This window comes from Lithobates pipiens, unplaced genomic scaffold (assembly GCF_037356315.1).
Source record: "Lithobates pipiens isolate NorthernLeopardFrog02 unplaced genomic scaffold, aLitPip1_a1.2 Scaffold_18, whole genome shotgun sequence".
NCBI classification, from domain to species: Eukaryota; Metazoa; Chordata; class Amphibia; order Anura; family Ranidae; genus Lithobates; species Lithobates pipiens.
The window spans coordinates 333,386,139-333,410,481 of record NW_027507758.1 but is presented as its reverse complement, the minus strand read 5'-3'; the positions used below and the strand labels follow the sequence as shown (position 1 = coordinate 333,410,481).

The window sequence follows — 24,343 nt, the reverse complement described above, 5'->3', positions numbered from 1 at the left end:
GGGCTCTCAGGTCACAGTACCATTCACTCCCCCTCCTCCCCAACTTCAGCCCTTTGGCAGTTCACTGGCTCTCACACATTGACTACCATCCCGCCTCTCCTTGCAGAATACTCAACATGGGACACCTTAAAAGCTTTCATCAGAGGGCTGTGTATCTCCTCTATTGCCGGGATCCGCAGGGAACAAACCGCTACCACAAATGCTTTCCAAGCCACAGTAATATCCCAGGCAGACACCTGGGCTGCTGATCCCACTAACACACACTTTGACACCCCTCAACGCCGCAAAACACGATTTGCACCTCCACCTCACTGAGGTCACCAGACTGGATCTCTACCGGAAAAGACAAAGATTCCTTGAACAGGATGACCGCAACGGTCATCTATTGGCGATGCTGGCACAACATGACCAACCCTTGATGGTGATACCTAGTGTAGTATCCCCTTCGGGAGAATCGGTCTCTTCCCTACCAGACATACTAGCTGCCTTTCGCCACCATTATAGCTCCCTCTATACCTCCAGGCTGCCCTTGGATTTCCAGCCCTGGGACCTCGCACCCTGGCTGGACTCACTGGCACTTGGCTGGCTCTAAGGTGCCGAGAGGGAGTCCTTGGTGAGACTTCCCCCAAAGGAGGTACTGAAGGCAATCGGGTCCCTCCCTACTGGGCCAATCTCCATACCCAGATGGCCTTCCCATCAAGTTCTACAAGTCCCATGGGGACCCCTGCTTGGCCCCAAATTGGCTCCGCTTTACTCCCAGTGTTTGACTAATGGTGCCCTCCCAGCCTCAACAAGCCATGCCCATGTAACTCTAATCCACAAAGCGCCTAAGGACCCCACCTCCTGCAGGCTTATTGCCCTACTTAAAACAGATTTCAAAATCCTCACCAAATTACTGACCAGGAGAGTACAGCCCCTAATTCAAACTGTCATTGTGACGGGCCAGACTGGTTTCATGGTCAATAGAGCAACCAACAGCAATCTGAGACGCCCATTCACCAACATACATGCACAATATCTGAATGACGGATCCAGGGTGGTTCCTCCCTGGACATAGAAAAGGCCTTAAACACTGTTGAGTGGCCTTTTCTCTGGGAGGACCCCTTGATCTTTAAATGGATGCAAGTTCTCTACCAGCACCCTACTTCAGGCATTAAACTGGGGGGGGGGGGGGGGGGGGGGGCTGCATGCTCTGTGGTCACCCAGTCTGAGACTCGGCTGTCGGCTGAGTAAGGGGTTGATCACAGACCTTTACCACGCGATCAGACGTCAGCCAATGAAGGCTGATCACGTGATGTAAACAGAAGCTCGGTTATGGGAATTTTTTTTCCCACCTCACGCTATCAGCATGAGGGGGAAAAAAGCCGATCACCAGCTTCTGTCAGAGGGACATCGGTCCCTCACAGAGAAAGCAGCGGCTGCATTTTCTGTGCCCACCAGTGTCAGCTACCAGTGCCCACTGTGCCACCAATCAACGCCCATCAGTGCAACCTCATCAGTGTCCATCAGTTGCGAAAAATCACTCGTTCTGAAAATTTTATAACCATGAAACTTTTTTTTTTTCCAATATTTTCAGTCCTTTTTTGTTTTATTCTGTGAAAAACTCAGCAGCAATTAAATACCACCAAAAGAAACCACTGAAAAAAAAAAAAAAAAAAAAAAGATAAAAATGTAATTTGGGTAAACTGTAGCATGACCACACAATTGTCATTCAAAAGAGTGACAGCGCTGAAGGATGAAAATTAGTCTGGGCAGGAAGGAGGGTTTAAGTGCCCAGTTAGCAAGTGGTTAACGATGCAGACTCATCTCTCAGGGGGTACAAGAAAAACCGAAATGGAAGGCGAGCACACCTAGTGCATTACCAAATATAATTTAATAATAAAAATGTTTTATATAAAAAGTGGGTACTCACAAAATGCAACTGACAAAAGGCCAGAAAAAAAAAAATGCATAGACATGCACAGAACACGAGATACATCTAAAGCGTTTCAGGGGCATACCCCCTTCCTCGGAGCTAGGCCGCGCTAGCTATCGGCGGGTACTGGAAGGAGGTATTAGCTTTCGGAAACCAAATCACCAACATATCATTACAACAGTCTATGGCAATCTGCATGCTGGGCTTGATAGAGCAATTAATCCCTACAGTAACGAGACGCACTCTGGTGGGGTTGCTCCTATTCAACGCCTGCAAAGCCATAGCCCTCAGCTGGCGCAAACCTACTCCCCCCTCCTCTCTCCCTATGGAAACTAATCAAAAACAGCTCACCCCTCTACAAAAATTCACTTATGTGAACAGAGGCAGTCCTCAAAAATATGACAAGGTCTGGTCCAAATGGCTAGCGGACCCCCTCTACAGCCTCCGAAGCCCCCTAATTAACCCGGATATCCAGGATACTTCATACCAGATGCTAGTTGTAGAATTCTGTAAACGTAATATCCTGTCTAGATCTGTACATCCGAGACCAGCACAGATTCACAACCCATATTCCCTGATATGTTTTGTACAATTGTATACCAGATAACATGTCCCTTGCATGGGTCACTCAGATACCTTTAATGACCAATGTATGTTCTGCTTTTTTAAACTTTGAGAGTTCTGAAAACAAAGAAACAGATTTAAAAAAAAAAAAAAAAAAAAAATAAAAAGAAGTGTAAGCTGCAATATATTAAATATTTAATTTTAATACGGCTTTGTCTGTGGGCAGATGGCTGTGACTTCTTGTGGCTGCCCACTGCACATGGATCTGCCGCAGAGATTTGACCAGAAATGGAAGCGATGCCTGTCAAAACCAGGTAGCCGCTATCCTATTCCACCCTTGCCCTTTTGGGTGAAGTTCCGATATAATCTAGGCAAGTAATGGTCCTAAATAGGCTATATAAGACTATGGTACATTCACTAGGTCTAATTTTACATAATTGCGCAAATCGTTAATCACATATGGCCACGTTCTACAAGTGTTACTTATCTAAAATAAGCTTACCATGTTAAAGTAAGAACGAATTTTAACTCCTCGAGCTAAATCCCATACTATGACATTGCCATCATGACCTGCAGAAAACAACACTCTTGGATCAAAGGGATGGGATTCGAGTACAAAAACTTCATCTTCATGCCCCTAAAAAAAAAAAAAAAAAAAAAAAAAAAAGTTGAAAAGCCTTTCATCAGGCAATAAATTATATAAAAATTAGAAAATTAAAAACTAAGAATATTGTACAGTTTATTTTCATTTAAGAAATCAAAGCACTTTAGAGACTAGAACATTGTCCAAGCTATGCAGTGAGCTCTGGAGAGAGTTGAGACACCAAAAATGTACTTCCAATCACAATACAGCAGCAAAGAAGGCTGAATTAGGGCAATATAGATAAGCAAAGAAGCAGAGTGACGCAAATTTTATTATTTATTATTATATTATATAAAAATAAAATGGAGCTCTTGGTCCCTTGAGGCAGATTACACAGCACTTGTGCTGTGTAATCTGCCACCCTCCAAATAAAAATAAATAAATAAAAAAAATAGAATTTGCCACTTCCTGTATGTCCTCTCTAAATATACCACAAAAGCCAGGGTAGTTCCCCCTGATCACCGTGGTCAAAGTACACCACTCCATCAAACGTTGACCGATCTGCTTTCCTCTCTCCCCCTTCCTTCCTGTCAACCACCTCTGTGTCCGTCTTCGGCCAGCCCCGCTGCCATTCTTGCAGGATGAAATAAATAATTCACTACCAGCCTCTCTATTAGAGGCTGGCATAGAACACTGTCTGTAGTCTTAAAAAACGAGCAGTGTAAATACCCAATGTCAGCTGTCTTCAGACTGGTCACGTGACCTGTGGCCGCTTTACAGCTATGAGACACAAGCGGCCATGTGATCTCCCCAGCTGACATGAGAGGTAGATCATGGCCCCTCCCTCAGAAGCAATATATCAGAGATGTAAAGCGGCCGCGAGTGATGTAATCGGCCTAAAGACAGCTGAAATTTGGTGAACACTCGTTTTTAAAAACTACAGAAACTGTGCTATGCCAGCCTCTAATGGAGGGGCCCGCATAATTTTATATGGATGGGTTAACAAACCCTTTAGAACAGGTAAATGGAAAAAAAAAAAAAAGGAACTATGGCGTATATATACACCACATAGTGTGACAGAAGAGTGGGGAAAAAAAATGGTGCAAGGTAGGAAAGATCTATTGAAATTCCATAGGGGGGGTGGAACCTGCCAATCCAATCCCAATTTGTGCTTTAAAACTGGTTGCCAACTCTGTTATGCTTCTTACCATAAGGATATGGATGAGCTGTCCAGTGTATGAGTTCCAAACTTTTAAAGTCATGTTGCTGACTGCAGTGATCACAGAATTATCATGACGGTCCCAAGCTACCATGGTAACTTTAAGTTTTGTTGTCTTGTCTTCCACACCTTGTGCGCTGTGCCAGCAAGTAAAAAGAGGAAACTGATTATTATTTGGCAAAGTCTGAATAAACACATGCTAACAAAAAAAACATATGCTTATTTACATATAAAGGTCGAAGATGCAGAAGAAACCAAGATGCTCTAAAAGAAACCTGTGCTGAAGAAATGTGATTTTTCTAATGACCGTAAAATCCATTTCTTCAGTAACGGACACAGCACCTCCTTAAACTTGACCATTGGGTTATATCGCCTCCACAGGAGTAGGACTAGGCAGGACAAAAAACACCTGGCTACGCTCATGGGCTGTCTTCAGTCAACATACAATTCCCTCCCTGATCTAGGTATTCAGTTTATTAGCCAGCAGTAATAGAAGTATCAAAAACTCCATAGAGGAGTGGGTACTGTGTCCGTCGAACTCAGAGAAATGGATTTTACAGCGAGTATAAAAATCTAATTTTCTAATTTGTTCATCGACTGACACAGCACCTCCTTAATCATGACCATTGGGATGTCCAAAAGCCGTGCCAAAGAAAAAATGAGGGGTGGGGAAAATAACTCAAGGCTAAACACAAAAGCTCTAACCAGGACACAGGAGCCCCATCTGAAGAAAAAAAATAAAAAATAAAAATAAAAAAACACCCCTCAAGAGGGAATCCCGCTCTTTAAATAGCAGCCTGCAAACTTTGCGGCCAAAAGAAACAGTCGCAGATGACAAAATAGCTACTTCATAGAAGTTAGTGACGGTATGTGCAGCACTGACCAAGTCGTCGCCTTGCAAACCTGTGATATTGACGCTTAATGACAGAAGGCCCAAGAAGTACCAAGTGCCTGAATTGAATGCACCACGACAGGGAAAGGTGGAACCCGACCCTGAATAGAATAGGCCTGAGTCACAGTATGGCTGATCAAGCTGGAGATGGTACCTGAGGAAGCGGCCAGCCATTCTTTGGTCCCTGTGTAAACAAAAAAATAAATAATTGAGTCTGACCTCCGGAAGGACTCAGTGGCTCCCAGATACACCCAAATCGCACAAACCACATACAAGGTATGCAAAGCAAATTGCTTGGGATGAGCCGTCTTGGGACACAAGGACGGCAACACAATGTTCTCATTCAAACGGAAGTCAGAGACCACCTTGGGTAGAAATGATGAACAGGGACTAAGAACCACTTTATGCCTATGGAGTACTAAATGGGGACGACATCAGGATAATGGCACAAACTACAAAACCCTGTGGGCCGAGGTAATAGCCACCAAGAATGCCACCTTCTGGGACAACATAGGTAAGTGAATCTCCCGAATATTCTTGAATGAAGGTTTCTGTAGAACCGATAGTACCAAGTTTAAATCCCATGACTGCAAAAGATCGTACAGGCGAAGCCACATGCCGGCATCCTTGAATGAAGGTACGAACTAAAGAGTCAATGACCAAGGGTTGGTGAAAGAAGACTGCTAAAGGCAGACCACCTAGCCCTTGATGGTACTCAAGGCCAACTTCTCCTCAATGCCCTGTTGAATTAAAACTAAGATCCGAGCCACGGAAAAAGTTTGAGGATGAATGCCAATCAACTCACACCAAGAAATGTACGTTTTCCATATACGATGTTATATCTTACTAGAAGTCCACTTCCTTGCCTTCACCATAGAAGGGATCACTGATTCCGACAGACCTCTCTCAGTACCGGCTAGGCTATTAAAACCAGTAACTAAAGCAGGATGGAAGCGCAGTCCTGGTCCTCTCTGACAGGTAGATCTCAAGGGATGTTTACAGCCACCAGAAGGACAACCTGCAGGTACCGCAGAAGAGGAAGGTGTTGGCCCTGTAGTGGCACTGGGATGACTGCAGCATCTACCACCAGAGGACCCCGGGAGATTGCCACGAGTCCGTTACTTCCTGTTGAACTGAACCTGAAGGGGCTGACGTTTAAGAAAAATGAATAACCTGGTCAGTATTCACTCCATAGTCAGACCCAGGTCACCCAATTTCTTGAGGGGAAAGATCTTGGGTAGTTTGGACATCACTCGAACCTTTACAGGAATTATACCGACACAGGGGAAGAACACCATCCCCCTTCTTTGGTACCCCAAAAAAGTTCAATTTGTGGACCCCCTTGATGCTCACGAAGGAGCTCCATAAATCTGGAAACCAGCGAAGATGTCCCCCCACCCCAGCAATGGGTGAAGGCAGACCTTAATGCTGAAGAAGTCTCGTCAGTGGATCTGGAGAAGCCTGCTCTAGGCTTACCAGACAAAGACTGTTAGGAACTTCCCGGGGAGAGATTGGTTTCCTTTATCTGCAGTCCCGGGAGACCAGAAGAATTTCTTATGGGCCGAGAAGGAAGGCCCTACCATCTGCGACGAGGCTCCTTCTCTTTCCTAGATTGAGGCAGGAAACTGCTCTTCTCCTGCGACAACCTTAATGATGTCATCCAGGGTAGCCTCAAACAGGTGGTCGCCCTGAAAGGGTAAATCAGTGAGAGCTTTCTTAGAGGCTTGGTCTGCCGACCAATTCTTAAGCCACAGCACATGTCTAATCACCACTGCTGAAACAGAAAGCGTGGACAACACAGGAGCTGAATCACAAATATACTGCAGTCCTGGACCAACTGGTCCACTAAATCAACACAAGCAGCAGGAACCTGCTCACTGCTCAGACCCTGGCGCAAAAGCTTGGCCCATTCAGTTAGGGACTGCGACACCAGGGCCGAGGCCAAGACTGGGCGCAAAGCCGAACCAGCCATAGAAAACATGCTGTATGCCACAGCCTCCGATTGCCTGTCAACCACATCCTTAAAGGACGGGGATTCCTCTACTTGGATCATGGTTGCTTTATTCAACCTGGAAACAGGATGGTCCACCACTGGTGTCGTATTCCACTTTTTTTTTTAAAGTGATTCTTCAAAAGGGGTAGCGTACTGAGAAATGTTTCGGAACCACAAACGGTGACTTTGGTTGTTCCCATTCCTTATAGGTAAACCTATCAAAGGGAAATAAGGAAACACCTTTGGTGTGCGAGGCGACTTCTGCATATCAACGTCAGCTGCATCCTCCATCTTTAGAGTCTGATACACCGCAGTAACAAACGCTTTTTCACTCACTGTCGAGACTGCGGAGGACTCATCCTCACAATTGGACGAGTCGGGGAGAGAGAGATAATAAACCCCCCTGGACAGGCTGCACCCCCAGGAACATCAGGTCCAGAATCAGAGGAGAGACTGAGCAGGGGAAGGTGGGGGATGCTTCTACCTGGGTCTTTTCCCACACACTACTTCCACCCAAGATACCAAAGTCTCAAGGACCGCCGTCAACACAACCATAGGAAGCTGGGATTTGAGGGACCTGCCACATCCATGAGGGGGATCAGTGGATGAGATGCGTCACCCGAGGCTCCAGAGGGAATAAGACCCTGTAGTACAAAGGAACTCTGGCACCACTAAGGGACCACCAATGCCCAGGATTCCTACCAGCAGAGGGTGATATACACCAGGACCCCCAAATACGCACCCTATCAGCTGAGGAGCGCTGCAATTTGGACCCAGCAACACCATGGACGCCATCTAATTCATATATCCCGGGGCAGGAAGAGGAGAAAAGTGGAGGAAGAGGAGCTCCGGCGTCTCCAGCATCTAGACCAGGGGTCTCCAAACTATGGCCCTCCAGTTGTTCAAGAACTACAATTCCCATCATGCCTAGTCATGTCTGAATGTCCAAGTTTTACAATGCCTCATGGGATGTGTAGTTCTGCAACAGCTGGAGGGCCGTAGTTTGGAGATCTCTGATCTAGACTAACAGAAAATAGCAGCCATGACATCAGCTACACAAATATGGCCGCAGGCTGGAGACCAGCCAAACCAAGGGAAAAACGGCATTGTGATGTCATTGGATCTCCCCAACATGGCCGTTTGCCATTTGACATGCTGAAGCATGCTGCCAGGATCCTCTGTGCCTTCAACATCACTGCACCCTCTGCAAGGGGACCCCCTCCAAAAAAGGTACTGTACACCACCAGGCCCGGTGAACATTCAAGGGAACACCACTGCGCTCTCAGCACTTGGACCCCCAAACTGCACACTACCTCGTACTGCACACACAGCAGGGCATGCACCTAGGGGTCTCCGCGGCACCAAAACCCCCGCTCCATACCGCCAAGGCAGGACAAGCCACCCTGAAGGAGAATGGCGGGGGGAGACCCCCAGAGGTCCCTGCTGCCTGCCCTGTGACTGGCACCAATAAATGGGGGGGAGCGAGAAGCCCAGCTTAACTAAGGGAATTTAGGATGGGAGAAGGGATCCTGCAGGCAGGTCCAACCATCTCTAAAGTGTACCCACATTGACTCCAAACCACACAAAAGGAGAAGGGGGACTGTACTTACCGATCCATGGTGTGGGTGACGCTCCAGACAAAATGCCTTGCCACTGAAGTGAGGGCTGTAGGCCAAAGGGCTCAGACCAAAGCCTGTTCGTATGCAACCCTGCAAGGCGTTAACAAGTGGCCAGTATCTGTCGCCGACCTAGTGCGTAGCTGCGGTCTGCACATGCTCTCTGGCTGGACTGGTGAGACCACCGGCTCTAGATTATCCAGCCCGTCACCCAGCCTGGCAGTTGATTGTAGAGCTTCCAGGAGAAAATGCATGTTAGAAAGACAAAAAGCATAATTTGCTAGGACCAAAAGATCCCAGCAAGGAGCTAGGACCTTATTCCTGACTAGATAGAAATAAACTGAATACCAAGAGCAAGCAGAGGGTTACACACACTGACTGAGGACAGACATGGGCATAGCCAGGTGTTTTTTGTTCTGCCTAGTCCTACTCCTGCGGAGACAATATAACCCAATGGTCAAGATTAAGGAGGTGCTGTGTCCGTCGAACAAAGGAGGGGGGGGGGGTGAAAACATAGGCCCCCCCTTTTCTTCCAGAAATGCCAGTTTCTAGGCTGTTATTCTGATTCAATGGCTTCAGTCATTTCAGAGCACAGTAACTAGGAAAATATGCAGGTCAGGCCGTTCAGAAATCACCCTGGCTTTATCTAGTTTATTTAATATATGAAAAACACACTATCTTTGATATGTTAAAATGGAGCACAAACTTCACAGATTTGGATGTACGTGTCAAATTTAAATCATTCCAGTGTCTATGTTAGCTTCCAGATTATGCACCGACATTAATGGTTGTGAAAAATTTAAAATACCCTCACAGAAAACATAGTAAAAAAAAAAAAAAATATTTTACTTCACAAAATAATCTGACATTAACATTAGACTGTACAGTCTCTGTACACATTGGTAGCTCTTATGGTAATGCAATTTTCTTTTATAGGGCTTTAGTAGCACATAATCAGTTTGCTCTGTTTAGCCTTGATATCAAGTGCAGTAAAGTGTAGGACTTACCCAGTAGGTCGAGTAGCCATGTCTAACAAAATGCTCTTCCATTCCTTTTTCTTGTACTGCCAAATGCGTGCAGTCCCATCACGACTCCCACTTACAAACCTTAAAAATGTATAATTTTTAACAATCAAATGCTGAAAATGCAGAAGCGACAGTAATGAAATTGTGACAAATTGAATGATTGTTTACAAAAAGGGTGCGTCTCATGCTGGTGTTGGACCACGTGCACAAAACCGCTAATGATGCCACAGCCCAATAGTGCTACTCACCGACTACTACCATTTGAAAACTGGATGCTATCCACTTTATCCTATAATAATAAAAAAAATAAAAATAAACACGTACAGGTATGAGTAAAGTCTGCATTCATTATAAACCTAAAATCTAAAGCTGAACACTAACCAAAGTGCTAAATGCATTGAAGAAAAACATGTGGAAGCATCTGTTCAATTTTCTCTCTGTTCAATAGTGCCTGTGAGCACTAAACCATTAGTGACTTAATACAAAGTTAAGACCTTTCCTTTTATGAATGAGCCAAGGCAAAGCATATCCACTACTACAATATTTCTGTACTTTTTGTAAATGTGTTGCAAAGCAATTAAAACCACAAGTCAAAAGAAAAAAAAAAAAAGTTTAAACCGATAATGAAAAAAAATAAAGGTAATTTTTAAATCGATGGCAGCAATCTTAAAGTTGGGACAGGGCAACAAAAAAGATGAAAAAGTGCAATCCTTTTACAAAAAAAAGTCGGGGTGGCCAGGTTTACTACAGTGTAGCATCCCCTCTTCCTTTAACATTCTGTAAACATATGGGAACTGGAGGAGACCAGTTGCTGGAGTTTTGGGAGAGGAAGGCTGTCTTGCCTGAGCAGATGCTGCTCTAAAACCTGGATAAATATTTCAGCATTAGCAGTTACCAGGTGAAAATAAGGGGGGAAAAAAGCCTAATGCCCCATACACATGAACGGAATTTCCGTCCGAAAAATCTTGGATGGTTTTTCCAACAGAATTCCGCTCAAGCTCGCCTTGCATACACACGGTCACACAAAAGTTCTCTGAACTTTCGACCGCCAAGAGTCCGGTGATGTACAACACTACAACGAGCCGAGAAAATTAAGTTCAATGCTTCAAATGCGTCAAATTGCTTCCAAGCATGCATAGGAATTATGCGCGTCAGAATTGCTACAGACTTCCGATCTGAACTTTTTCCGACCGAAAAATAAAGTACCTGGTCTCAATCTTTTGCTGGAAAGAATTCCGTCTCCAAAAGTCAGATGGAGCATACACACGGTCGCATTTTCCGACCAAAAACTCTCATCGGTCTTTTACTGCCGAATTTGCGATCGTGTGTACACGGCATTAGAAAAGAAAACTGATTCAGCCACCACATTTTATGATTAGTAAGCTGCGATATTACATTTTTGGTGTTGGATTAATATCACTTTAAACATGTGCAAAGTCAAATCACTCAAAATTCTTAAATCAACATGGGCATAGATAATCGGTTTATTGCAAAAAGTATGTTTGTTACGCTACATTAAAGTATAAAGCCTCGTACACACGCTTAGATTTTCGGATGACTGAACTTTGTTTTTTGTAGCATGCTAGTCTCATGTCGAAAGTGCAGAGGTTACTCACAATACGGAAATTTTAGGACGACAGAATACGTCGTCAGATGTGATGTAACGTGTTGAACAGTTTTGTATGTATTCTTCCATTTGTGAGCATACGTAGTCTTGCTCTTAAGATTTTTTTCATACAAAAACTGTACTAATGAAACAAAAATCAGATGTGGAGTTCACATCCAACAAATTTTACAAATTTTTCCATCCGATTTTCGTATCGTGTGTACGGGCCTCAAGTCCAGGCTAAAACTACCCAAGCTTAAACCTGCTTCCACCTCCTTTCTAAGCCATATATTACCCTGTAAGGAAAGATGTGTCTACTTAATTTAGGGGCGCTTCACTCAGGTCACGTCAGGAGAGAGGAGAGACCAGAAGCAATGGCTGCAATGTCTGAGTGGGGATGTCACCCATAAACTATGGGTGCACCCTTTGTCCGCTGCCACTTGACTCCCCTGAAGCTGGCACTGGGAGCCGATCACATGACTGGACCAAAGCTCCCTTAAATTAAATATTCACATCTTTCCTTTATAGGATAGATTTCATTGGGCTTTGAATGGGAGTGGAAGAGCAGGCTTAAGCTTAGAGAGTATTAGCCAGAGTTGGCGTAGAATTGGGGTCACCGATGCCAACTGGAGACACATAGTTACGCAGTTAAGGTTGGAATAATAAAGATATAGATATAGAAAACACAAGCAGGTCCATTTACAACCAAAATAAATAAAATAGAAAACCCCCCACATACACAATCCTATACCCTCAGATGATCTAGAGCACAAGTTTAAAATTGGCGGCCCGTCAGCTGTTGCGAAACTACAATCCCATGAGGCATTGCAAGGCTGAGTTACAAGCATGACTTGTATTTCCGAAACAGCTGGAGGGCCAACATTTTGGACAATCCTGATGTAGAGGAAGGACAAGCATAACAAAAGTGCATATGTTACATAAGACGTGGCATCTGTTCTTGGTAGTCAATGGGTTGAAAGCCAATTTACCCAAAAGTTGTGCCACACGCCTACAATAATTATGTTTTTTTTATAAACGGCACAGCAACATCACTTAGCTGTGCACACCCTGCAGCAGCTGGCAGATCACAATATTTTTTCTCCTGGAGATTCAAATGGATAAAAAAAAAAAAACTGGTTATTTTAAAAGCAACAATGCAAAACTAATAGCTACTCGGTTAGGGAGGCGTATTTTTGCATAATGCACATCTGTTAAATACTGGTTAAGTGAATTATAGATTAAAATACTTACAGTGTGAAACTCTAATTCAGAAATCTTTTCCGGCTGACCAGAGCCAAAATAATAAACTCTTATCATGTGGTCAGTGCTCCCTGTAGCTAGAAACATCCCTCCTAAAAAGGACAAAATGAAGAGCATATATTAAAAAAAAAAAAAAGTTTTTAAAAATCTATAAATTCTTGATCATACATGCCAGAGGCTGAAGGACTGCTTTAAATGAAACAGTATAGATGCAAATGTTTCTAAAGTGCATCAGCATAAATACAATTCCAAGTTAAGATGGCAAAGAACAATATGCAACTCCACTGGGAATAGTATACTGTGAAAAGATGTAGGTTTGTAATATGCAAGTATTTTAACAAATAAAAAACAAACACACTTTGTCATTGTTGAATGCCAACTATGTCAGTAGTATTTTTCTGGTTTCTTTTTAAACTTTTCCTTTCGGCTTAAAGGGACCATCAATAAACAGGGGGGGGACACAAAAAAAAAAAACCCTACCACACTTCTAAATGAACGTCAACACTTAACAATTCTGCTGCCTATCATTAGTATCTTCACTCTTTGACAGATACACGTTGGTAGAGCGTTTAGCATACACCACTAACAGGTTTGTCCAATGCTTGCACCTAACTGAACTTTATGACCACTTTGTCTGTGCAAGGACAAACTAGTGACATAGTGGATGACAGGTGGAAGAACCCAATAGACCTGGTAGAGCCAAAGCTGAAAAGCCTGTGCATCTTTGCAAGAGTACAAAGAATGGAGTGACAAGCATCAAGACTGGAAAACTATCATCGACATTGTTTTGCCGGTATTGCCATGATAAACCAGTTACTAAAAGGACACTCATTAAATGCAATAGCTTATTCCAGCTGTGTTGGAAATTTATGGATGATCAGATTTAGCAGACATTTTCTAACAGAGGAAGTAAAGCACAAAGGAAGTAAACAATATCTACTATATCTGTATTTAATAATGTATCTTCCCCCCAATAATGCCTATGCTTGCTTAGTACACCCAACTGAAGTAGGTCTCATCGTACCCACTGACATAAAATTGCCAGCACCATTTAATAAAGAACCACAAGAGATATCCTGTGCTCCCCAATTTAATACTGGGGAAATCTCTTTTTTTTTTTTAAATTGTAAATATTTTTCTTTGAAATCACGAACCAGAAAGGAAAACAGGATTTTTGGTTTACCCATCAACTCCTTTTCTTGGAGTGCACTGCAGGACACAAGGCATCTTTCTATCAATTACGATAGAGTTATATGCTACCACATTCAGGTGGTTGGACATCAAATAAATAAAAAAATAAAAAAAAACAAAAAGGAAAAATTCCCTCAGACAAAACCCCTCCTAGCCAGTCTTAGATTCAGTTGGTTTTTGGAAACCCAAACACATAAGGAGGAGTGGAAATCACATGTCCTGTGATGTACTCCAAGAAAATAATTTTACAGGTAAACCAAAAATCGAATTTTCTTTATTGTATATTCAAGGATGCAGAACATGTTCATATCCATTACGATAGTGATGTCCCAAAAAAAAAAAAAAAAAAAGAACAAGAAAGGGGCAACATGCCAACAAGTATTCCCGGCCCCAAACTAAACCAGAATGGGTTAGAATTTCACACAGCAGCCTGCAAGACTTGCCCAACAGAGGTCACATCCTCAGATGCTTGAATATCCACTTTAATAAAACGGTGTAAAATACGAGCTGAAAACCAGGTAGCAAGTTTGACATCAAAATGCCCCGGAAGCACCAAACACTTCTCTGCCTCATCAAGAATGGCAGAGCTTTTCTCTTGAGGCCATAAGCTTGAGAAATAAACTGAAAGACAAAATGAGAATTGTAGATTTGGAAGCTGTGTGACCCTCCTTTGGGCCTTCAAAATGCACTCAGTTAGGATATAAAGAGGAAACACAATGCCCTGGTTTCCCACAGTGAGGCAGTCTATAGCCCATAGAAATAGCAACGAGTCACCAGCAAAATGGTCAGGGCTGCAATACAGCATAATTGAATTTTTGTCTATAAATACACTTGCAATGTCACCTCACCTCTTAAGTAACCTGAACAGTGATGAAATGCGCTGGGCGGAGCCTGTACATAATCTCGCATCACCAGGAAGTACATTAACTTCTGGTGAATATACAGTCAAGCACCTGCAGATGTCTAGGTGATCCTAAGGGGACCTTACGACCCCCATGTATCAGGCAAGTCACCTGAGGCAGTACACCATCAAAATGTGTGCGTGTCTTCATTTAAATTCAACAGCTCCCTGACCCCTCCACGCGCATTTACTGCAGGCGGCAGCACCTGTGTGCAGAATCACATCCAGCTACGCGATTCTGCACTTCTGGGACACGTCACCGGTGTGTCGCTCCTGCTATGATTGGACACAGCGGCAGCCAGTGGGTCTGGCAGGACCCCCATGGTCATTCTCAAGAGTTGCAAAGCGGCGGTCTACCTGTGTAAACAAGGCAGATCGCCGTTCTGTGACAAAAGATAGACATCCTGTGTTTCTGCTAAGCAGGATTAATTTTATTGGACGCCTTTTAAAGCAGAAAATACGTTTTTTTTTTTTCTAAATCACACAAAAAAATAAAAAGGTGTTCAATTACCACCAAGAGAAAGCTCCATTTGTGGGGGAAAAAGTGCAATTGTCAGTTATAGTATCACAAAAAATGGCCTGATCATTTAGGTGGGTACCTTCCGGAGCTGAAGTTAATCAAGCGAAACCATTTACACAGTTCAAGCACTATAAAGTTTTCTCTTGTCCATTTGACATTTATTGGCTAAGGTGAAAGAGTCACAGGATCAAACAGAGAAGCTGCCATCCAGTGGATTTAAACCCCTAAGGGGAAGGGTCCCCCAGGGTCTCCCAGGGATTTTCTTTGGATTTAATGAAGAACACCGAAAAAGTGTGCCATACCAGTTACAATCACAGAGTATTCTGGCAAGTTCACTTATTGTATGGAGTTGTTGCAATATAAGAACCCTTGATGCTTCACATGTAACACTGGTTAAAGGGGTTGTACACCCTTGTGTTTATTCACCTTAATGCACCCTATGCATTAAGGTGAAAAAACAGCTGGCAGTGACTGCCGTTTACTTACCTGAGCCCTGGAACTTCACCCAGTGGGGACGCGCTTGTCCCTCTGCCCGGGGTTCTCTGCTCTTGACTGGATAGATTGTGCAGTCATTGGCTCCCACTGCCATCAATCAAATCCAATGATGCGGGCGCTGGGGCCGAGTCATACATTCAGCGGCTATGGACACAGAATGATGGACTTAGGAGCGCACCCGCAAGGTAACCCCCTGGGAGGGCATGTGGGGAGGAGACACGAGAGCCGCTGGGGGACCCCAGAAGACTAGGTTCGGGGGCCACCCTGTGTAAAACTAGCTGCACAGTGGAGGCAAGTATGACATGTTCGTTGTTAAAAAAAAAATATAAAAAAACCGAACCCTCACATTCACTTTAATTGGCCATGCTCCCTATAATATATGTTGATTTTTCGTTATGTTGTAATAAGTCACTAGAATATCCCTGACATTGTATGGAATGAGGCAATAGGAGGTTGTTACCAGCATTGTTTCAGTATATAAGTCATTTGATACACCATGTGCATATTAATGGTTGCCAATTGGGAGCACCACCATCACCGTTTAAGATTTTTTACTTGGAATTGTGATTTAATTTGCTTTTGGAGGAGGTAGCGCTACATCCTTACACTTACAATGCCCTCGTTAAGAGGGGGGTATAAAAAAAAAAAAAAAAAAAAAAAACAAACCACCACACACAACAAAATAAGTAGGAAAGTACGCACATTTCCTCTCACGCAAGCGCTTATTAACCACTTGCAGACCGGACCATTTTGCTGGTCAAAGATCAGACCACTTTTTGCGATTCGGCACTGCGTCGCTTTAACTGACAATTGCGCTGTCGTGCGACATGGCTCCCAAACAAAATTGACGTCCTTTTTTTTCCCCACAAATAGAGCTTTCTTTTGGTGGTATTTGATCACCCCTGCGGTTTTTATTTTTTGCGCTATAAACAAAAATAGAGCAACAATTTTGAAAAAAACTAATTTTTTGTTATAATAAATATCCCTCAAAAATATATAAAAAAACTATTTTTTTCCCTCAGTTTAGGCAGATATGTATTCTTCTACATATTTTTAGTTAAAAAAAAAAAAAAACGCAATAAGCGATTGATTGGTTTGCGCAAAAGTTATAGCGTTTACAAAATAGGGATAGTTTTATAGCATTTTTATTAATAATTTTGTATTTTTTTTTTTTTACTAATAATGGCAGCGATCAGCGATTTTTATTGTGACTGCGACATTGTGGGGGACCCATCGGACATTTTTGACACATTTTTGGGACCATTGTCATTTATACAGTAATCACTGCTATATAAATGCAGTGATTCCTGTGTAAATGACACTGGCAGTGAAGGGGTTAACCAGTGGGTGGCAGTGTAGGGGTTAAGTGTTCCTAGGGGTGTGTTACTAACTGTGGGTGGGTTGGGCTTTCATTTAGTGAACACTGATCTCTGCTCCAATCACATGGAGCAAAGATCAGCGTCACTAGTTGCTAGGCAGAATGGAGAAATGCTGTTTACACGGCATTTCCTCCATTCAGCCGTCCCGTGAGACGATCACGGGGAAGCCCACAGCGATCGAGTCCGCGGGTCCCGCGACCGCACTCACGGGGGTCCCGACCAGCGCGGGAGCGCGCTGCCGGCGGCGCGCTCCCAATGGCAGGGCGGCATTGAATATTGGACGTACCTGTATGCCAATATGCCTATAGGTTATCCTATAGCTGAATAAAGGCCCAAGCTGCTACCATAAAAACCTAACATGGTACGCACAAAAATCAACAAACAAATATTGGCAGCACTATAAATGATATAATGAAATAACAAAAAAGAACTAATAGTGATGTGATGGAAATAGAACATAAGAGTCCATAATCTATTACAGTTAAAATGTCCATAAGATTCTGAACCTGTCACCAACACCACCACACGTAAAGAAGCAGGGGGGTACTCACATCCCCTTTGAATTAAACTCTTACCAAATCTGATAATGCTATAGGCGAAAAACATCGAAAAGAAAAAACAACCTCCATAGTGCAATCCATTAAAACCATTTGAATCCACAATATACAAACAACATATCATATTAAACAAGATTCTGTTGGCGAACCACAGCAGAGATAGCGCAGTGTCTCTTACCACAACATGGTGATGGCAACCAGGAAAATAACCTTCCAAGTCAGAAGGATTAAGGGAATATCCCAGGTGGGTTCAAGTGGGGATTTCTGCAATATAGAAAGAACCAAGTTGAAGACCTACGGAGTCTTAGCTGGTGGAACAATACACGTGACCCCTTCTTGTACAATAGCATGCTCCAAGGAATGTGAAGCAATGGATCTCTGAAGGAGAACCACCAAGGCCAAAATATGACTATTGATAGTATTCAGTGCCAGTTCCTGGTCTATCCCATATTGCAGAAAACACCAGGTTATGGCCGATGACACGTGCTTGCAAGGATGAAGTCCTCTAGCCTTACACAAAGCAAAAGAAGATTTCCAAGTCCTGTAATAAACCTTCCTAGATGTTGCCTTCTGGCCTTCAGAAGGGTAAGGATGACTGAATCATATGCTCCCTCTTAAGCCTTTGGCTTCAACAGCCATGACATTAAAGCCAGCCACTGTAAAAAAAAAATTAAACCAGCAATGGCAGATGAAAAGGTCTCCCTTACAACAAAGGAACTGGAGGAAGATGCTCCAGAAGAAGCAGAAAAGCCAGACAAGTAGATGGAGTCAGAGCCACATGGAACTGATCTCCAGGGGATGAGTCAAGGACCCTCTTAATACTTGCTGTGACCAGGTGTCCCACAATTTAAGGTTTCTGCTTTTTTTTTTTTTTTTTTAACATTCTTCAAATCCCCAGCAGCCAAGATGGTGCTGCTCCCTTCTGACAAAACCAAGCAGCAGCTAAGTGCACCAACTAAGGCCAGGAGACGAAAGCATCCATACAACATAAAATTTACTTGGCCTACCCAGCTTCACACCAATGCTTGGAGCTTCTCTGTATCTTATGAGACATAGCAACCATGTTCAACCTCACTACCTCATGATTTGCTGGACCTACTCCAATTGCTCTCTACCAAGGTAGAACTAGAAGTGTGGGTGCAGCAACATTCCATAAGAACTTAAGTCGAGGGAATCTATCAAAACAGACTCCAAAGTCATGTCTTAAGACATCCGCTGCCCAAAAGACACATATAGCTGTTCTGGAACGGGCATGGACCCTGCAGGCACAACACCTAGCTCAACTACAAATCCAAGCAGATGACAAGAAAAATAGAAGCCCCCACTATATCTGGCTCCGGAGCATCCCGAAGATCATCACAGGCCCCATCCTCAAAGTTACAGTTACTGCCAACCTTAACACCTCCCCTTACTCCTTATCCTATTTCTGAATTCTGCTCCTGTTTGGGTCACTGGCAGACAAAGTTTTAGACAAGAAGTCTGCCCCTATATAACCTCTCCCCTACAGGAAGTACTTCAGTTTGTTAGCAAGCATTGAATCCTCAAAAATAGGGTAAGGGCCTCTGTGTCCTGTGATGTATTCAAAGAAAATGTTACTGGTAAGTATAACAAAAAAATCCTATTTTCTTCATCATACATCATGGGACACAGAGTTAGGCTAATATTCATTACCTACTGGGACATCCCAGAACAACAGCCTTGAGGGGAGGGAGACGACATGCCAAACAAAAATAGTAATCAGACTTTAAAAGGCAGCCTGTAGTACACTGCGGCCATAAGCCGAATCCTCGGCTGCTCTAACATCTACCTGTTAAAATTTAGTAAACTTATGCACTGAAGATCATGTAGCAGCCTTACAATTCTGAGCCATAGATATCGGATGGTGAAAAGCCCAGGAGGTTCCTACACCCCTGGAAGAAAGAGCCCTCACCCTGGAGGGAGGAGCCTTATGTTTCAGAAAATAGGCCTGAATGACCAACTGGCAGACCCACTCAGCAATGGAAGCTGCCTGCCCCTTCGTATGTAGGGACCATTGCCCCAAGCAGATCTGCTGGCGGCTGAGATAATCTGCCTTCCAGTTCTCTACCCCCGGGATATGAACCGCTGATAGAACAGACACATGTCCCTCTGCCCAGGCTAGTATGTAGTTCACCTCTTTCTGAGCTGAACGACTCCTGGTGGTTTTTTATTATCCACTGCAGTGGCATTGTCGGACTGAACCCTGATAGGGCGGTCCTGAAGCTCCACCATCCAGGGCCGTAGGGCCAGACCTACAGTCCGCAACTCCAGGATGTTGATGGGCAGGCTCTGTGCTGCCCTTGACCATCTTCCCCTGTGAGCCCCTCTAGGGTCACTCCCCAGCCTGAGAGACTGGCATCTGTGGTCTGTACTCTCCAAGACACCAGAAAGATCTTCCCTTTCGCAGGTTCTGTACCTACAACCAACAGCTTAGGCTTACGCTCGCCCGAGAAGATAAAATGGAATACTTCAAGGTTTGCCCTCTCCTGTTCCAAGCTGACAAGATGTCTTGTTGTCTGGTCATTCAGGGGATACAACACTAGGGTTTTGACTAGGCTCCTCAGGAGCTACTGATGACAGATGTGCCCTTCCCTGTAGTGTTTGTCCCGCTCCTCTTTTTTTAAGACATTGCAAGCCACAAAAAGGGAGTTCCTGGGTTTAGTATTTACATACCCCAGAAGGGAGACCATTTATTAGGGCTCACCAAGCCTCTATGCAACAATCCTGCTAAATACCTGCCAACCAATGCCTGGTGACTCACGTGACCCAGGTAGGGAGAAATGAATTGTGGAAAGCGAATGGCTCAGAGCCTGCTGTGTGTCCCACAGCTGTTCCCTGGAAGTGTTGCATGTCAGCCATTCTCTGTTTAAATAAGATGGCTGTGAGCATACGTGTGAATGCACATGGTCCTGGCGAATATGAGCAGCTGTATACGCACATGACGCAAATCTTTGTGCACCAAGATCAAGCTACGGCGCATGCACGGCCCGAGCGTGCACAATGTATGTGCAATATATTTTTTTAATTTTTTTTTTCTATATTACAAACACACACTTATATACACATACACACAAATGTAATCATCCTATTTAACCAGGAAGTACAAAGGGAAAAATAAAAAACAGAATATAAAAATTCATTCATGGAGGGGCAGTGAGAGACAACGGGGGGGCCTAAAAACAAACATCCCTTGTATAGACAGCCATGTATTTTTTCCTTTGTCCTTCCTGGTTAAAATAGAATGACTAACTTTGTACTGCAGTATATATACATTTGTTGCGCTTTTGCTTTGATTTTTGGCAAGTGTTTGTTTTTTCAGTCTCCATCGCCAAGTGTGAATCCTGAAGAAGCATAGCAAAAGGAGTTGATTCTACACACTTATACATTGACTGTCCAACACCTTATTGGTTTTATATGATAAGGTTTTACCTGGATGGCACTTTATCTTTTAATGAGACAATGAGACATGACCACTTCGCACCAGGGCCAATTTTGACATTTCTCTCCTACATGTAAAATTCATAATTTTCTTGCTAGAAAAATCACATAGAACCCCCAAACATTATATATGTTTTTTTAAGCAAAGACCCTAAAGAATACAATGGCGGTTGTTGCAACTTTTTGTCTCGCACGGTATTTGCGTAGCAATTTTTCAAACACTTTTTTTTTTTTCCCCCAGAAAAAAAGTTTCATGCTTAAAAAAAAAAACAAAAAAAAAAAAAAAAAAAAAAGTCAAGTTAGCCCAATTTTTTTGCATAATGTGAAAGATGAAGATACGCCGAATAGATACCCAACATGTCACGCTTCAAAATTGCTCGTGGAATGGCGCCAAACTTTGTTATTTAAAAATCCCCATAGGCGACGCTTACATTTTTTTTTACTGGTTACATGTTTTGAGTTACAGAGCAGGGCTAGAATTATTGTTCTCACTCTAATGTTCGCTGCGATACCTCACGTGTGGTTTGAACACCGTTTTCATATGTGGGCGGGACTTACGTATTCGTTCGCTTGTGCGTAAGAGCTCATGGGAACAGGGGCGCTTTAAATTGTTTATTTTTTTGTTAATTTTACTTTTTTTTGACACTTTAAAAATAAAAAAAATGCGATTACTTCTATTTCTATTACAAGGAATGTAAACATCCCTTGTAATAGGAATATGGCATGATTGGACCTATTTACAGTGTGATATGGGGTCAATAAGACCACACATCTCACCTCTAGGCTGGGAAGCCTAAAATCCCAAAAAAAAAAAAAAAAAAAAAAGAGAAGATCACGGCTTCCCAGCCGAGGCGGCGCTGTTACTTGAATGCAGAGGCGGGGCGTGACGTCATAACATCGCGCCCGGCCTCCGAACGATCAGAGACTCCGGCGACCACCTGGTCCGCCAGAAATCTCTATGATCACCATCCGAGGGCCAACGGATCCGGTGTCCGACTCACCGATGGAAGCAGCGAGTTGGTAAAAGCACCGGAGGGCAGCGGGAGGGGACGATCAGCCGCTATGATCATTCTTATGGTGCAGGGAATCGCTGGCTGAAAATGCCGGTATCTGAATGATGTCTGTAGCCTCAGGCATCATTCAGATAAACCCCCGGAAAGTCAAGGACGTACCTTGGGCATCAAGTGGTTAAAAATGATTATATATAATCGAATGTGCCAACAAATGAGGAAAGACAAAAATTTCAAACTCCCTTCTCCCCTGTGAGTGATGCTACACATGCAGTTTATACAGAGCTCCCAGCAGGTGTACCTGTTAGCGAAGCAAATTGTTTGTTTGAACTAGCTTGGTCCAAACAAAAGTATTTGAAGTCAGAAGAAAAAAACCCTGGAGTTAGTCTTTGATAGCAAGCAGAATTCCAATGGCGCCAATCTCACTTTTACCCTGAATTCTTTTCCACTTATGTCTGAAGTTAGTTGCTAAAAGGGAATTCCCTCTTCTTGTAAACATTCAGTTCTTTGCATTTAGGAAAAAATAAAAAAATAAAAACACTTACCTGCGCTACTATACTGAGACTACAGCAAAATGTGTCAAAAATAGGTAATAGTGTGAACATAGTCTAAATGGAACTGGGATTGCCAGAAGTAAAAAGACCTGTCCGTGATTACGATGGAATACTCCACTAGAAGGCATACAAATTCTTGAGAAATACACAAAATCTACACAATTGTTGTATGTTGCTTACATTACAGCTACTTACCAGAACTGAAAGAGGAGCAGATCATTTGAACCCCCGGTCGTGGTCTCTCTGTGTACTTTATGGGCCGGGGACTAAAGAAGAAAGTTCAAATATATTTGACACAAAAAAACAAGATACAATGTTTGGGTATGTTAAAAACACACTTTGGAAAGTTCGCAGATGGCAAGAACGTACCCACTGTCTGATCTACAAATATGGTCGTGACTAAGATCTTCTCTACGAGAGTCAAGCTGATGGGCTGAGCAGTCAATCATGTGAAAAATAGTCTATCATTTTGCATTTCTGTATCAGTGGGAGGTATATAGGGTAGTACCATAGGACATACAAGATCTTGGGTAGTATAATCATCTTAATTTATTCAGGAAATCATTCATTTTGCGGCCATAGTGATACCACTACTAAATGAATCACTACGGCTGCAGCCACAAATGGCTATTTAGTTCGCCCATTAATTGAGGTTCAATTCTCCCTGGACCTGAACCAAAAGCTCATTCCTAGTCAGGATGAGCAAAGGATCCATAGCTATAGGCAGCTAACTTTGCAAATCACAACTTTTTCTGCTCAAGACAGAGCTTCTCGCTGTCCTCTACTACCACACAAACCTTGCTTTTGGGGTACAAATGTGCATATAAAACCTAAAACTACTGCTTTTGCATGCAGAAGAAAATGTTCTTACTAGATAAAAGTTGTAAAGCAAACCATAACAGGAGATCACTGCCCATACAAGTTTACAAACCATAAAAGATGCTCTGCTACTTATTAGGAAATATTAATTGAGAAAGCACTGGAAATTTGTCATCCCATCTTCTCAATTTAGAGGTAAAGAGCGTCTAAAAAATAAATAAAAAACTTACTTTATTTTTAGAGTGCCTGCATCCCAAAGCCAGAAGCAAATTGTGCCATCAGCTCCAGTAGAGGAGAGGAATCGCTTAGATCCACTGCACAGCGGCGAGAACTAGATAATAAAAAATAAAAAAAATAATATGAATAAATTACATGGGGAGAGAAAAACTATTGTATATATGCATGAGTTCTAAGGTGCTTATGTAAAGTGTATGACCAACACCATGCCTCAGCAGTTAAATACTTTATGCATGAAATTATAAAACAGCATTTGGAGTCCAAAAAAAATTAAATAAAAAAATACTACATTACCAAAGCATATGGTAGCCATCTTCAACCTCAACCTCCCATCCCCTTCATATCAGTTTAGTAAACACCACCACTAGGTATTTATATTTAAACACAGTGTGCATCCAAAACCTTAAAGCGGGATTCCACCCTAAAGTGGAACCTCCGCTGATCGGATCCCTCCCCACCTCCGGTGTCACAATTGACACCTTTCAGGGGGGAGGGGGGTGGAGATACCTGTCAAAGACAGGTATTTACACCCACTTCCGGGCATAGACTCC

General features: G+C 43.2%; 1 protein-coding gene across 2 annotated transcripts in view; it reads right to left on the bottom strand.

Annotated features, from left to right (window-relative positions):
- Positions 1 to 24,343, bottom strand: part of PHIP (PHIP subunit of CUL4-Ring ligase complex) — a 232,351-nt gene that overhangs the window by 154,939 nt on the left and 53,069 nt on the right. For both annotated transcript variants that reach the window (XM_077487347.1, XM_077487346.1), the window contains exons 9-15: positions 23,786 to 23,886; positions 22,932 to 23,002; positions 12,665 to 12,765; positions 10,056 to 10,096; positions 9,790 to 9,888; positions 4,271 to 4,418; positions 2,982 to 3,116 (exon numbers count right to left, since the gene is read on the bottom strand). In XM_077487347.1, the coding sequence (XP_077343473.1) occupies positions 2,982 to 3,116; positions 4,271 to 4,418; positions 9,790 to 9,888; positions 10,056 to 10,096; positions 12,665 to 12,765; positions 22,932 to 23,002; positions 23,786 to 23,886 (696 nt within the window). The remainder of the gene's footprint in view (positions 1 to 2,981; positions 3,117 to 4,270; positions 4,419 to 9,789; positions 9,889 to 10,055; positions 10,097 to 12,664; positions 12,766 to 22,931; positions 23,003 to 23,785; positions 23,887 to 24,343) is intronic.